The 16,188-nt window shown below is 34.9% G+C and overlaps 1 protein-coding gene across 4 annotated transcripts in view; it reads left to right on the forward strand.

Moving 5' to 3' along the window:
• VWA8 (von Willebrand factor A domain containing 8) overlaps positions 1-16,188 on the forward strand; it is a 358,168-nt gene that overhangs the window by 69,719 nt on the left and 272,261 nt on the right. For all 4 annotated transcript variants that reach the window (XR_011527880.1, XM_070578403.1, XM_070578404.1 and 1 more), the window contains 3 exons: positions 5,538-5,669; positions 7,587-7,721; positions 7,810-7,887. Coding sequence is in view for 3 of the 4 variants with exons in the window: in XM_070578403.1 (XP_070434504.1) it covers positions 5,538-5,669; positions 7,587-7,721; positions 7,810-7,887 (345 nt within the window). In the remaining variant the exon portion in view is untranslated. The remainder of the gene's footprint in view (positions 1-5,537; positions 5,670-7,586; positions 7,722-7,809; positions 7,888-16,188) is intronic.

Genomic DNA, 16,188 nt, shown 5'->3' on the forward strand with positions numbered 1-16,188 from the left:
ATTATCCATTTGGATTTTACTGTAATCACTTAATTAGACTATTTTTCAGGAAAAATAATTACTCACAGAAAATACCATCAACTAAAATTCAGAATACCTTTCTTTTTTCTAAACAAGCTATAAAAATGGCTGGAATGTCTTTCATTCCCCAGATGGTGCTCATCATATGATATTCATATTCTAAAAACATGTTTCTGTAGTCATAAAATCACTTCTAGCTTTTAGTTAAGGATGTCTTAAAGAGAATACTCTCTTTCTGAATTTGCTATACTTTGAGAATGGCATGCTTTGTTATGGTAGAGTAACAAGTACATCCAGGCTTCCAGTACCATGTCTTGGCTCTCGGTCCTTCTAGATCATAACAATAGTTAAATTAGTAAGTTCCATTGGTGATTTAGAAAGGATATGCTGCCACTTATCCACTGATAATATAATATGAACTATAGTCTTTACTGAGAAGCTTGGAAGGATCTTGCACTTAGTGCTTTCATTTTAGTTCAACAGACTTTGAGCACTCATTATTTGGCAAGTGATGATATGTGTACACAAATCTGGGAATACAGAAATGGATATGATCTGATCTCTGCTCTTGAGGAACTTATGGTTTACTTGGAGCATCAAACATGCAAATAAGTAGCTATTTTAATGTAATGATTTTATAGTAGTATAGCATAATAATGAATAACTCTGGTCAAAGTAATAAAGACCTGAATTAGGCCAGTGAAATAGCGTTGGGATGGATATGAGAAATATTTCAGAGGCGAGATGATAGACTTTACTAACCGATAAAATACAAGTGCTTTGGGGGCTGTGAGAGAAAGTGAGGAATCCAGAATGTCTATGAATCCTAGCTTGGACAACTGAGTAGATAGACTTGCCATTAACTAAGATGGGAAAGTAGAGAAAAGGAGCATATTTAGGGTGGTGGCTAAATAGTTCAGTCCGGGGGGTCTTTTTGAATTTGAGGTTCCCAAGCGGTTTTAACTAGCAGACTTGAAAATATAGATCTGGATCTGGAGCTATTTTGATATTAAAGATAAGTACTTGGAAGTCATTAATGTATGGGTATTAGTTGAATTCATGACGATGGAGGGAAGAACCCAAGAGGAGCATAAATAGAACAAATACTGCCTGAGGACTGAACCCTGGAAGCACCAACATTTAAGGATTGGGCAGTGGGCAAAGAACTTTCAAATTAGGCAGAGGAAGAGCAGTCAGAGAGATAGAAGTAGAACAGCAGAGAGTATTCTCATGGGGCATTGAGAGAGACCGTGTTAAGATGAAAAGAATGGCAAGTTTCAAATGTTGCAGAGATGTCTTGTTGAATGAAGACTTTTAGATTATTTACTCAAAAAAGATTATTCATTTCATCTATTTTTCCATCCAGTCAATTAGCCAGGCACTGTTGTGTGTAGATGTAGCAGTGAGCAAAATGGACAAAAGTCTCTGCCTTCAGGGAACTTCGTTTTTAGTGAAGGGCAATGATCAATCAATCAATCAAGTGCAGTAAGTAAATAAGTAAAGTATATAGATGTCAATTGAGGATGCCCTCACTGAGAAGATGACATTTGAATAAAGACCTGAAAAAGGAAGAGTGAATGCTGTGGGAAGAAAGCATTTGAGACAGAGGGAATAACCAGTGTAAAAGCCCTGAGGCAGGAGCACGTCTGGGGTATCCTAGGAACAGCAAAGGGCAGTGTGATGGGGCAGAGCGAGTGAAGGAGAGGAGAGGAGGAGATGAGGTCAAAAGGTAAAGGAGGTCAGCTCATATAGGGTGTTATAGGCCATTGAAAAGACTTCTGCTTTCAGTCTGGATGATATAGAATGTTGTTAGAAGGGTTTGCATGGAGAAATGTCTTATTGACTGAATGTTTTAACAGGCTCTCTCTGGTTGCTGAGTAGTGAGTAGACTGGAGAGTAAAGGTGAAAGCAGGGGAAAACCAGTTAGTAGGTTGTTGTAGTAATCTACTTGAGAGGTTGTGGTGGTTTTGACCAGCTGTAAGCTTGGTAAGAAGTGGTTTCATTTGGTTGAAATTTTGAAGGTAGTCAATATGGTCTATTGAAGGATTGGAAGTAGAGTTGAGACAGAGAGTCAAGGATGATTTCAAGCTTTTTGGACTGAGTATCTGGAATGATGAAGTTGGAGATAGAGAATATGGGGGGAAGATCAAGACTTGAGTGTTGCACATGTTTAGTGTAAAATGCCTATTAGCTATCCAAATGGAAATGTCAAGGGTACAGTTGCATATACAAGTCAGGAGTTTAGGAGAAAAGTCTGAACCGGAGAGAGAAAGTTGGGAGTCATGAATATATAGATAGTTTGTAGTCTGAAACTGGATGAGATTATTTAAAAAGTGAACATAGAAAATATAAAAGATCCACTCCTGAAGTATCCTAATGTGTACTGGTCAGGGAGCTGAAGATGAACCTGCAAAAGAAACTGAGAAGGAGGGAACAATAAAATAGGAGGAAAATTAATTTGGCAAATAGGATATTATTGGTGGACTTACCTGGAGCAGTGCTAGCAGAGTGGTGGGAATGTAGGCCAAAAATTAGTGGGCTAAATAGTAAATCGGAGATGAGGAAGCTGAAACAGTGATTATATACTACTTGTAAAATAAGTTTGATTAGAAACAAAAAGATAGTGGGTCACTTAAGGATGATGTAGAATTAAGAAATGTCTTTTTGTTTGTTTGTTTCTTGGAACAGAGGAGACAAACATCTTTATAGGAAAAAGGAATAAAATCTGTGGAGTACATGGAAAATATTTATGGAAATATGGTCTGGGGAGGCAGGAAAGGACCTTTTCAGAGAAGCATTGTGCCTTGGTTTGAAATGATGGAAGAGCATATTTTCTCCCCAACAATTGGAATGATGCAGTTATAAACTGAGATGGAGAAAATAGAGTTCCAGTGGCTTTCCATCCAGTCATAAATAAAGCAGAAGTCTTTTCTACTGAGACAGTGGGAAAAGAAGTAAGGATTGATGAAAATACATAGATGATTTTGAGGATGAAGGAAAAAGAATTTCATTTGTTTGCTCATTTAACAAACGTTTATTGACCATTGACTGTGTCCTATGTGTGATTCCAGGTTCTGAAGATTTGGAGTGAACCAAATTGACACATTTTGAAATTACCCTACTGGGGCTTACATTCTAGTGAAGAGTGAAGTTGTGTGTGCCTGAAGGCTCTGTTGTGGGTAGAAGAGGCAGCTAGATTACCTGCTGAGACAGGGATGAATGTGCTGGAATTAACTCCTTAGGAGAGTAGTAATGGTTTGTATTAGTTGCTGAAGGGCTTTGGGAAAAGAACCCAGCAGAGACTGGGGGCTATATATTTGTTCAGTAGCCAGAGAACATGATATGGAGAATTTCTTTTTTAGTGCTCAACAGCCTAGAAAAAAGTATGAAGAGAATGAATAGCTTGATGGAACAGGATTGGGAATTGTGAGGGTGAATATGGAGGCCTTGCAGACCAACATCCATGTGATTTACATTTCCTTTTATTTAATTGTGCTTCACAGTTCAGATAATGTAATCCCAAAGAAAGTGGATCAAAAAATATGCTAGTACTTTTTGTTTAATTGAAATTCCAGAATTCATAGGAAATAACTAATATAAAATGGTAAGGTAAACTTTGATTTTCTACTTCTTGTTAACATGTTAACATGTAGCTTATATATCTATTTTACTCCTCAATTACCTTTTTGATTAATAGTTCTCTAAATTTCCTGTGCCAGCAAATGGTAATTCACCTTGCAACTTGTTTTTTTTTTTTTTTTGCTATTTTAGTGTATTCTAGCCTACTATTTTTATCCTACTGAAATATTTTAGCTTGAATTATTTATAAGAACATAACCAGTATAGCTAGTGGTTCAAGGCATTAGTGTTCATTTCTGGAATGTAAGTGCTCTGACATCAATCCTATATCAAGTTAGACTGACATTATTATAGCTGGAGTAAAAACATACCTTTAAGCTCATATATTTGTTTTCTCAGAAATTACTGGCTCTAGATTCTAAATTCTAATGAATTTAATTACTTGGCTAAGCCCTTTCTCCTTTCCTATTGAACCTCCCTTATAGTGTAGCATTTTTTTTGCATGAAATTAAAGTGTCAATAATTGTTATTTTTCTATAATGTAGAAGCAATTCCTACTGAAGTGTGTGATACTATGGGAACTTGCATGTAAAAAATGCGTAGAGTATAAAGCATATTTCTTTTTTTGTTGTTGTTAGGAAGATTTGTCCCTGAGCTAACGTCCATTGCCAATCCTCCCCCCCCCCCCCTTTTTTTTGGCTTGAGGAATATTAGAGCTGAGCTAACATCTGTGCCAGTCTTCCTCTACTTTATATGTGGGATGTCTCCACAGCATGGCTGATGAGTGGAGTAGGTGTGTACCTGGGGTCCAAACCTGGGAATCCAGGCTGGTGAAGCAGAGCACGCAGAACTTTAACTACTCAACCATGACGCCAGCCCCAGAACGTATTTCTTTATGGTAGCACAAATAGACAGTTTTTCTTAGATGTGGAGAAAGAAGTAAATGATTGTCTTGAGTACTTATGACACCAAGACGAAGACTTGAACTGGGCTATTATGTTTAGAGTATTGAAATTGAAGATAATTTTCTTCCTCAAAATTATTTTCTGGCGTTGCATCATTCTGTTACATAAGCAGGGATTTTTTTCATTGAGGTACAACTCTATAGTGGTGATGTTCTACAACTATGGTAGGATTTTTAGGAGGGTGGTAATTTCTGCGTGTTTAATACTAAAAGTGAATTAAACTTTTCATATTGAACATGGCTGCTATTAGTAGGGCATAGAATTTAATTAATTTTCAATTGGTATTCTCATTTTTCATGTACTTATTTGTGTTCTCTGTTTACATTTTTTTATAAAATGAGCTGGTATGGGGGGATGTAACCAAGTGTTAGAACATTAGTAATTGGCCCACATGAAGAAAGAATCAATGGTCTTGGCCTTTTAAATGTAATTTGACAAATGTTGAGAACCTATGCTGTGTAAGTAAGACATTGTGGCAGATACTGTGGAAAATTAACTTGTTATAATTTATTCAAACTAACCGCACAAGCAAAGAGCAGAATGGTGTCCGGGAAGTTCTTGTTTCATGAATTTCAGGCAACATGTTAATTTCAGTTGATTTAAGAAATCGACTGATATAGGCCTTATATTTTACTTAAGCATGTTTTCAAGAGTCTCATCGTCCCTTTCTAGGAAACTGGAACCTTTGATTATCAAGAAATGTAGGCTATGAACTTCCACCAGGTCAGGAATACAGTGATTCCATTTCCTGTCATTTAGTCAATTTTAGGGACTATTATCATATCACCTTAGTAATTGGCTTAAGTAGAATGGTATTTGTGAAAATGGGAAAAAATTCTCCTTAATTTTTTTTACCTCTACTTTTATAATATAGAGTGAGTTTCAGTTCTAATTAAGATGGAGTCTTCCAGATATCCAACGTTAATACTAAAATGAAAAGTAAACTACATGATTTTCTTTTTAATTTTATAGCGCTTTCAACTCCAAGATTCAGGAAGCTCTATGCTTCCTAAAGAGATCTTGAGAGTGGAGAGGTTGAATGAAAACGATGTTCCCCAAGCTTCTGTGACTATCCGGATTGCAGAAAGAGAGGTGACCATTAAGGTAATGAATCAAGGTTTATGCTGTCTAAGATGTAGCTTTGCCCATTTTTGTGACCTAACTGGGTGTATGATCCCCTTGTAAGTCTTCTTTGGCTCTATAGCTTCAAGCCTGTATGTCTGTATTTATATTTATCTGTGTATCCAGAGTCCTATGTGTTTGTAAACTGGAAAAGTTCAGGGAAACATAGGGATAGGTTTTCCTCAGAAATCAAAGTCGGCCTCTAGGAAAATCAAATCAAGTTTTGATAAATGAAAGCATTTTGTACTATGAGTCCTTGCTAAGAAATAGTCAGTGTTTTCAAACATGTTTTAGCAGCCAGCGAACATTCTTTTCAAGTAAGATCTTTCTTCACTACGTGAAACGTTAAAAGAGGAGCTCTTGTAGATGCACAGTTTTTAGAGCAGGGGAAGGATATATGGTCATAGAGCTCATCTGCTTGCTCTGCCTCCCTTTCTTCTAACCCTTTCTTTGAAGCCCCTAAGAACCCCAAGAGGCGATGTAAAACTGTACTAGAAAACACAGCTTGAAAAATGCTGAGAAATAAATTGTAAGTGAATGTAGGAAAGAATAAATGCTTGCCTTCTTATGTTGTGATGGAGCAAACTTTAATTATAGGCTTTTTTGTGTGTTTTAATGTGATAGTAATACTTATTCATGTTACTGTATTTATTCATTCATCAAACTGAACATTGATTATGTCTACTAGGAGCCAGGCTCTGTATTAACATTTACTAGTGCCTACTGGATACTAATCACTGTGTTCGTCTCTTTGCATATATTATGCCATTAAATACCTCAATGACCCTGGAGTTAAGTTTTGTTATCTCCATTTTATAGATTAGAAAACTGAGATGTAAAGAGGGTAGTCAGTTCACCCATGGTCACCAGCTAGGAAATGTCACAGCTGGAACTTCTAGACAGGATCACTTTCCGGTACACTCTCTGTCTCCTTCAGATGAATGTCCTTACAGAACTGATAGTCTAGGACAGAGGCAGATGAGTAAGGACTGCATTGGAATGGCTGTGGGAATATAGAGAAGGAAGTAGTACTGGGAGTCAGGAGGAGTAGAGAAAGCTTCAGAGAGGAGGTGTGGCTTGAGCTAAGTCTTGAAGAATGACAGGAATTTTTCAGTGGCCCAGGAGTAGAAAGGTGGTAGGATATTTCAGGCAGTTTAAACGTATGTCCAGAAGCATGAGGTTTCGTTATTTGCTTCCCTTTGGTAATGGCTTTCTAACTTCATTGCCTGCAGTCCCTTCCACTTAACTTTCTGTGTTACCACCAGGATGATCTTTCTTAAATGCAAATCTGATCTTCTCACTTCCAAACTTACAATTCTTTAGGGTTCGTCTTGTATACAGTATGGTCAAGTCCTCAGCAGGGCCCCCAGGAGACTAATAAGGAGGAAATAGGAAATAAAAGGAGAAGTAGATCTGAAGGATGGGAAGAGAGATTTTAAGAACAGGTGCTTCTGAGTGGTAAACTAAAATAAGAGTGAAAAAGGGTTTGTGGATGTGGATTTTAGAAAGCAAGAGGTCTTTGGTGACTTTGGAGAGTCCCAGTGGACTGACTTTAAATTCTGTACTTATAACTGGAATTTGAACAAAAACCTTCATTTTCAAGCAGTGACATTGTTGTTATAAGTTATAATAGCATGAAAATGACATGATTCTTATGAAAATTCTTATGAAAACATGGGTCTTTAATTTTAGAGGGATGATTGATGTAAAAGTTGGATGAGGATAATCATCAGATCTGTGAATGAGAATAGATCCTGCTCTTTTGAAATATCAAAAGCAATTTATAATTGGATTGAGCAAGGAATTAGTAGGGGCTTTTAAATGACAGTTCTGTACTCTCAGTTACTGGTATTTTGAGAAAAACATGTGCATATTATATTTATCTCTCTTTGATTGTAGGTGGCAGCTGGGACCAGGCCATTAAATCAACCTTGTGCATCAGAGCATTTTATCCAGACTTTAAGCCATAAGCAACTACTGGCTGAAATGATGCAGTCTCACATGGTTAAAGACATATGTTTAATTGGAGGAAAAGTAAGAATGTCAGCCTCACTGCAAAATTCTGTTTCCTGACTTTTGATTATTTGACTTATCCCTTAAATGATTGTGTTTCTATTTGTAGGGTTGTGGTAAAACAGTCATCGCTAAGAACTTTGCAGAAACCTTGGGATACAATATAGAACCTATCATGCTCTATCAGGTATGATGCTCATTTTTAGCACTTGGACTGTAAACATATACATTTGGATCATTAGTAGAATTTATAGTCTCCCTTAAGTTATGACCTGTTAAATTTTTGGTGTAGATAATAAATAGCAATCAGACTGGAGTGCAATTATAATTATTTGGAACTTTTGAAGGTACATTCTAGGATATCTGATGTGCACAACATATGAGGATCTGTTTTTCAAGAAAAATTCATTTTATATGTATGTGTGCACATAGAGTAGATTTAACAGTAATTTGGAAATCTAAACAAAATGGGTTTTGGCAGCTGCAGGAGATAATTAGGCATTCATCGAATAGATTGTTAATATTATTTTTTATTGCGGAAAATATACATAACGTAGAATTTATCATTTTAACCATTTTTAAGTGTACAATTCACTGGCATTAAGTACATTCACAATGTTGTGTAACTATCACCAGTATCTATTTCCGAACTTTGTTTATCATCCCAAATAGAAACGCTATACCCATTAAACAATAACTTATTTCTCTCTTCCCCCAGACCCTAGTAACTTCTGTGTTACTTTCTGTCCCTATGAATTTGCCTATTCTAGATACCTCGTATAAATATATATGTTTCTCATTGAATTGTACGATTCTCACATAAGTAGAATCACACCATTTTGGTCCTTTTGTGTCTAGCTTATTTTATTTAGCGTAATGTTTTCAAGGTTCGTCCATGTTGTAGCATACACCGGAATTTCATCCCTTTTTTATGGCTGAATGATATTCTGTTGTATATATGTTCCACTTTTTTTTTAATCCATTCGTATATTGATGAACACTTGGGTTGTTTCCACATTTTGGCTATTGTGAATAATGCTGCTATGAACATCAGTGTACAAGTATCTGTTTGAGTCCCTGCTTTAAACTCTTTTAGGTATATACCTAGGAGCGATATTGCTGAATCATATTGTAATTCAATGTTTAACTTTTTGAGGAGCCACTAAACTGTTTTCCACAGCAGCTGCACCATTCTGTATTCCCACCAGTGGGGTACAAGGGTTCCAATTTCTCCATGTCTTTGTCAACACTTGTTAGATTCTAGGTTTGTTTTTTAATAATAGCCATCCTAATGGGTGTGAAGTGGTTACTCATTGTGGTTTTTTTTTCATTGCCCTAATGACTGATGATGTTGAGTATCTTTTCATATGCTTATTGGCCATTTGTATATGTTATTTGGAGAAACACCTATTCAGATTCCTTGGCCTGTGTTTTAATTGGGTTGTTTTTCTGTTTTTGAGTTGTAGAAGTTCTTTATATGTTCTGGATATTAACCCATTCTCAGATATATGATTTACAAATATTTTCTCCCATTCTATGGGTTGTCTTTTCACTCTCTTGGTAGTGTCCTTTGATACACAAAAGTTTTTAATTTTGATGAAGTCTAATTTACCTTTTTTTCTTGTTGCCTGTGTTTTTGCTGTTATATTCAATAAATGGTTACCAAGTTCAATGTTGTAAATTTCCCCATTTTTTTCTAAGAGTTTTACAGTGTTAGGTCTTACATTTAAGTCTCTGATCTATTTTGAATTAATTTTTGTATATGGTGTAAAGTAAGGGTCCAACTTCTTTCCATTGCATGTGGATATCCAGTTTTCCCAGCATCATTTGTTGAAAAGACTGTCCTTTCCCCATAGGCTGGTCTTGGCATCCTTGTCAAAAATCAATTGACCATCTACGTGAGGGTTTATTTCTGGGCTTTCTGTTCTGTTCCATTGGTCTATATGTCTGTCCTTATGTCAGTATCACACGGTTTTGATTACTGTAGCTTTGTAGTAAGTTGTTAAATCAGGAAATGTGAGACCTCCAACTCTGTTCTTCTTTTCCAGGATTGTTTTGGCTATTCAGGGTCCCTTGAGATTCAGTAGAATCTTAGGATAGGTTTTTCTATTTCTGCAAAAAAATGCTATTGAGATTTTGATAGAGATCTCTTTGAATCTGTAGATCGCTTTGAATAGTATTGTCATCTTAATTTTGTCTTCCAATCTGTGAAAATGTGAAAGTGGATATCTTTCTACTTATTTATATCTTCTTTAATTTCTTTCAGCAACGTTTTATAGTCTTCAGTGGACAAATTTTTTATCTCCTTGGTTAAATTTATTCCTAAGCATTTTGATGGATGTACATCTTGTATATAGTATGATAAAAAATCAAACTTACAGCTGGCGTTTTACAGAGTGAAATTTTCTGTCATGTATATCTCCTAAGATATTTTTATCTTGCTAATTTTTTGATTCTATGTGTTAGTTGGTTATGGTACCTTCTTACTTATAGAAGAGTCTCTATTTTTATTCTTTGAACAATTTTGGAAGTGGATGTGATACTGTTTACTTACATTTTAGGATGTATTTTGTGTTTTTAGTTTATTCTGTGGTTAAATGTTTTTTGTTACTGACACTAAATATATTTTTATTAACAGTGTTCTTATTTTTGAAAAATGACATTTAAACCAGTTACTTCTTGACTCTGTAGGTCATAGAAAATTTTGTTAACAGCTCATATTTCAAATGACTCTGTTGAGAAGATTTCTGTCATGACGCTTTAAGGTATTTTGTGCCTATTGGTTGAATTGGCCATAGTTTAGAAGGAATTGTGATTACATGATCCTGGTAACTTTTGGGCTACAAGCAGAATATCTGTTGTAAAAGATATGTGAGAATTCTCGCTGAAATTAATTTTTTTCTTTCTTCTGGGTAGTTTAGCTCATTCAGAGCACCAAGGTACCAGTTAGGATTTTGGGTTACATTGAAAAAAATTTTGGAAACAAAAGAGAAAATATCCTGCCTTTGTATAAAACTATAGTGGATCTATACCTCTGCTGTTTTGTACAGTTTTCATTATCGTATTTGTAGAAAGACACACAAAGGCAGGTAGGTAAGAAAGGAGGTAAAGGTAATTAAGATAATTAATTGATTGAAAGACTCAAAAGGTTCAAATATTTACTAAGAAGTACTCTATGATCTTAAAAGATGAAATCTGTGAGGAAGTGCATGATCTAAGTTTATGAAATTATGAAGAATAAGAAGTAAGGTGAAGAGACTTAAACTAGTAGTGATACCGTGAGTCTTGAGAGATAAGCATGTAGGGAAAAGAAAAATAAATTTCTACATTCTGTAGCAGGTGTCAAGTCTTGGAACCCACTGAAAGCATATGTCTACAAGATTTTTTTCAGGGAAATAAGGAAATTGGAGGTGGGGATTAATATCTCTAACTTAATTTATGGAAGATGCCATGAAGAATACCCTGCCCTCTTAGGAAATCACCCCTTGGCATCTTTGTCAGAGATCAGAAAACAGATAGTTAGCTCAGTATGCTACTTCATCTGTCCATACCCTTGTATAGCTCATGTTAACCGTGAACTTTCTGATTTCCAATGAAAATACTTTTCTACCAAATAATGGAAGGAAAACTCCCAAATCATCAATATATTTGTAAAACAAGGTAAGTTTTGTTATAAATGTCTTATATTACACTTACAGATCAAGGATAAATACAGGCATAATTTACCTTTCCAGGTGCCGTTGCTTTGTAATCATGTGGACGAGACCTTTTGAGGATAGTATTTCTTTTCTCTTTGACTCCATTCCAGTTTATTAGTATTGTTTCTAAAATTTTATAGATGAATATTTTCTTCACATTAAAATAAAAACTCCCATTCTAATGAAAGCTGGAAATAATTTATGCCTCATCAGTTTTTCCAGACAGTACTGTTTCTGTATCAGATTTCTATAGTAGGTTTATAGTGATTTTTACACTATAGTGGTAAATTATTCTAAGATAATGTGGTTGAGCTGTGAGAATTATGGTCACCTCATCCTAATATCCATTAAAAGAAGAAGCAAGCAACTGAGTGTGTATGTCTCCATCAATTCACATCTCTCAGCTCCGTGGAAAACTACCTAAAGTATCCTGCCATTGAGAATGTTATCTTTATATGTGAAAGAATTAATTTAAGAGGCTGAGAATAGATTTTCTTATATATTTTTGGAGAGTGACCATAAGCTCACAAAAATATTATTCTATTTTAATGTTTTTTTACTTTCCTGTTCAGTTTGTTGATTGATGGAAAACAAAAGTAGGAAGATGCTACCATTAAAGTTGATGGCAGGCCATTCTATTTCTTGAAACACGTTTGAGATATGAAGTCAGTCTCTTCTAGTTTCTGCCACAGAATAAGGTCATTTAGTCATATCTTATTAATCTTCTATCTGGAAAACGTGGATGATGATAATTGAAAGGCATATAGTTTCCCAGAAGAATGTTTTGACCGTCCTTTGCATATACGCTGTCTACCACATTGTAGATGTCCTGCCAGGATTGGGAAACTGGAACAGAGATAAGCAAACGATTGCATATTCTGAAATCACCTTTTCCAATTTTGCTTTTCTACTCATTAATTTTTGGAGAAATGTCTAGGAGAAAAGGGGTTTCTAGAAGTATAGACTTCAGAAAGGGATAGAGAAATAGAATAACAGTAACATGTTTTATAGTAAGTTTGTTTCTCTCTCTCTCCGTATGGCTTCTTTCCATGAGTTGGATCAAAGCATATATTAGGTACTGTATTGACAGTTGCACATTTTGTAAACTGTTAGTAGTTTGGTTTTTATGATAAAAACCAAGCTCCTGAGATCAAATGTAAGACTCTTTGCTCACACTTTCATATTTATTAGTAAAGATCATTGACCTCTCTCGGACAGAGGAACTAATTTAGTGAATTAAAGAATGAATTTGGGTTTTATAATAATACACTCAATATTAATGAAAAATTTCCAGAAATTTGACCCAACGTGGAGAGTTTAGTGGGAATAAGTAACCCAGCATCTGTTTTCCTAGAAGATGTGACGATTTCCCTGTTACTTGTACATGTATAAAGCTACACTTAATCTGTGGGTTTTGCCATATTTTTAGACTTGACTGTTTTTAGAACTGAATTTCATATGAAGAAAAAGAAAAACAGAGCCTTAACACAAATTTGTGGCAGTACACAAAGTAAGTTTTATAATAGGTTATAAAAATTGTAAGTCGTTTGACTCAAGTGTTAGATCAGGTTCTTTTAACTGATTATTCTTTTTATAGTGTTGAAGCTAGTGATTTCCTAGATTTCACAGTGATTTCATAGAAGAAATACAAGTTATTATCTTTTCTTTCACAACCAGATACGGGCATATTTCCATATTTCTTTCTACACTGTCGTAAACAGCACCAGATCTAAGATCACTTTCTTCTGTTTAAGCACTAGTTGGATTAAAAGTCAAGTCAACTGCAATCAAAATTTTAATATCAAATATGTTTATGTGACTTTTAATGAAAATAATCACTGTCTAAAACATGTTGATGTCATAGGATCATTTTTGACTCCTTAGCTAAGATTTTCTTCCTATAGCTGACCTCACACCGAATTCTATCCTCCATCTTCCATCTAATCTACAACCCCTACTTCTTCCTGTTTATCCAACACAGTGGAAGTATCTTTACTTCTTTTTATTCTCTCTCGTTTATTTTCATTGGTCTGTGTCTTAGATTTATTTACTTGCTTCTTGTCTTTGTTTTGACTTTGCACTTTTCTCTTATGAAGATTTCAAGATACCTGTCTTCATTTAAGTGTTTATATTCAACATTGGAGGCTGACTTTCTCTATGATTCTGTAATTCATCTTGTTTGCTTGCTTTCTTATTTTGCTATAATCTATTGTCCTTCCTGTCTTCTTAGTGTTTTTTCTTTTCCCACATAGAATAACCTTCATAAGGTTATCTAAGAATTTACTCACCTCAACTCCTTCAAATTTCTTATATTATAAAATTTATTTTCAAAGAACAATGTATGTCATTGTCACTAAGAACTTTAAAATGGTTGACTTGAGCAATCTTTTCAAGTCCCAGGCTTACCAAGGCTTCTATCTTGTGTCATCTTCAATTTCTCCTTGATAGTGATGTTGCTTTGTCTCCTGCCTCTTTTATTTAGAATATACTTTAAAATTTATTCTAGTCTATCAGAGAATAAAATTTAGTGCAGCATAAAATTTAAAAAGTTATCAGAATAAAATTTCCCTTCTAATTTGAAGTGACATTTTTATTAAATATGATTTCATTTTTCTTGCCTATAATATCAGAGGCATGCTGTAAGAGGATCAATAACTATTTACAATGTTTTTGGTCATAATTTAATAGATGAGTTAGAATGCATTATAGTGTTACTCTTAATTGTAAAATTATAATTCTTACACTTTGTATGGAATAGTTATCTCAGTAAGTTTCATCAGGGTGCTAAGAAGCAGATGGCAATTGCACACACAGGGAATTTTACAAATTAAATTGTAAAGCCACAGACTATAACCCTTACTCCAATAAGTTGCTTCATAACTGTCCTTTACTGGAAAGGATAGTGTGTGGATGACTCTCTGTAATGCATCACCATTATTGGAAAAGGTTATTCGAGTTTATGCCCAACTAATTGTAAGTCACTGTTCTATTTATTGCCTGTGCACACTAACACTTTATAACATTTCTTCATTTTTTAAGTAAATAATGAAATAAATACAACTCATTATAATCAAATCTTATTTATGCAGCTAGTATGATTTCTTCCCTCTTCACATTTTTAAAATCTTCACATAGTGTTTGTCATTCATTTTTATGTAAAAATATTACAAGCTTTGTTATCCATGTTTTCCAGCTTCAAAAGGGAAGTGAAAGTCAGTCAATAATGTATCTCTAATTATTTGAATATATACTTCACACCTCAAATACACAGGAAAGCTAGTAGTTTCATGGAGAAGTTACACGAAGAAGCAGTTTTATAGATTGTAGCTAGTTACGTAAATGAAAGACCAATCTCTTGTTACTTTAACAAGAAAAAATATCCAAAAAACATATAATTTAAACAATAGGTCAAATTGGGAGATGTGATTATAATGGCAAGATCTTGTGAAAGTTTCTAAAAAAAATCTGTGGCTGTTATTGAGAACTAAGTAATACTCTTTCCATTTGGAGACTTAATTCAGGATGTATTTGAAAAACAACTCATTTCTATAGCCCAAATAGTTTGAATAGAGCATTTATGCACATTCTGTTACTATCTTCTTATTCTTTTTATGGACAGTTAAGTTTTTTGAATGAGAACCAAACAAATGGGTGATATTAGTCTGTAACAGGGTTGACAAACTTCTTCTTTAAAGGCCAGGTAGTATGTATTTTAGACTTTGTGGACCAGGCAGTCCCTGTTGAAACTGCTCAACTCTTCTGTTGCAGTGAGAAAAACAGACATAGGCAAAAAATAAGTGAGTGAGTGTGACTGTATTCGACCTTACCACATTTTTGGTAGGTTTTTTAGTAATGTCAATTGAGGTATAATTCACATATAGTAAAATTCAGCCTGTTTTGACAAACAGGTTTGGTTGTGTAAGCACCACCGCAATTGAGACATGTAGGATATATCCATCACCTCAAAAAATTCGCTTGTACCCCTTTGTAGTCACCTTCCTCCCAGCCCCTGGCAACCACTGATCTGTTTTCTATCCCTGTTAGTTTTACCTTTTCCGGAACAGCATATAAATGGAATTTTGAGTCTGGTTTATTTCGCTTACATAATGCATTTGAGACTTATGTTCATTGTTGCATGTATCAGAAATTTGTTCTTTTTTAATTGCTGAGTACCTAAATAAAATCACAGTTTTATTAGTGTTTATGTCAGTACTTCTCTGTGTTCCTACTACAGTTCCTATTAATTCTGATGCTCAGCCCTTCTCTCGTAGGTTATCAACGCTAGCTTTCTAAGCTTTCCACCCATTTCCAGCCTGGGTTTTGCCCACTACATCTTTCCAACACTGAATTTTGTTCATTCTAATTTTCCCCCTTTTAAACCTTTTAATCACCTCTTAGAGTTTGCAAGATAATATTCAAATTCTGTTGTTTAGCATACAGGGCTCTATTTTATTTGGCCTTCCAAGCCTCTTTTAGCCAGGTTTAAGGCCTCAACCCGTGCAACCAACATTCACCTTTTAACTCCAGCCATAAGGAATGATTTGTGGTTTTTCCAGCGTAACCTGCTGCCTGGAACATCCAGGCTTTCTTGCACTGTGCATGCTGTCTAAACTTTCCTTTTCCTATGGGCCAATTTGCTTACTCTTCAAAACTTAACTCTACCGCCACCACCTCTGAGTTTTCTTTAAGTCCTTAGTTTGATTTATATGTACTCTCTCTTTGTTTCAGCAACTCTTAAGCCTCTTTTTCAATAGCACTTATCAGTCAATATTTACTGTTTCATTAAGTCC

This window comes from Equus przewalskii, chromosome 16, assembly GCF_037783145.1.
Source record: "Equus przewalskii isolate Varuska chromosome 16, EquPr2, whole genome shotgun sequence".
NCBI lineage: Eukaryota > Metazoa > Chordata > Mammalia > Perissodactyla > Equidae > Equus > Equus przewalskii.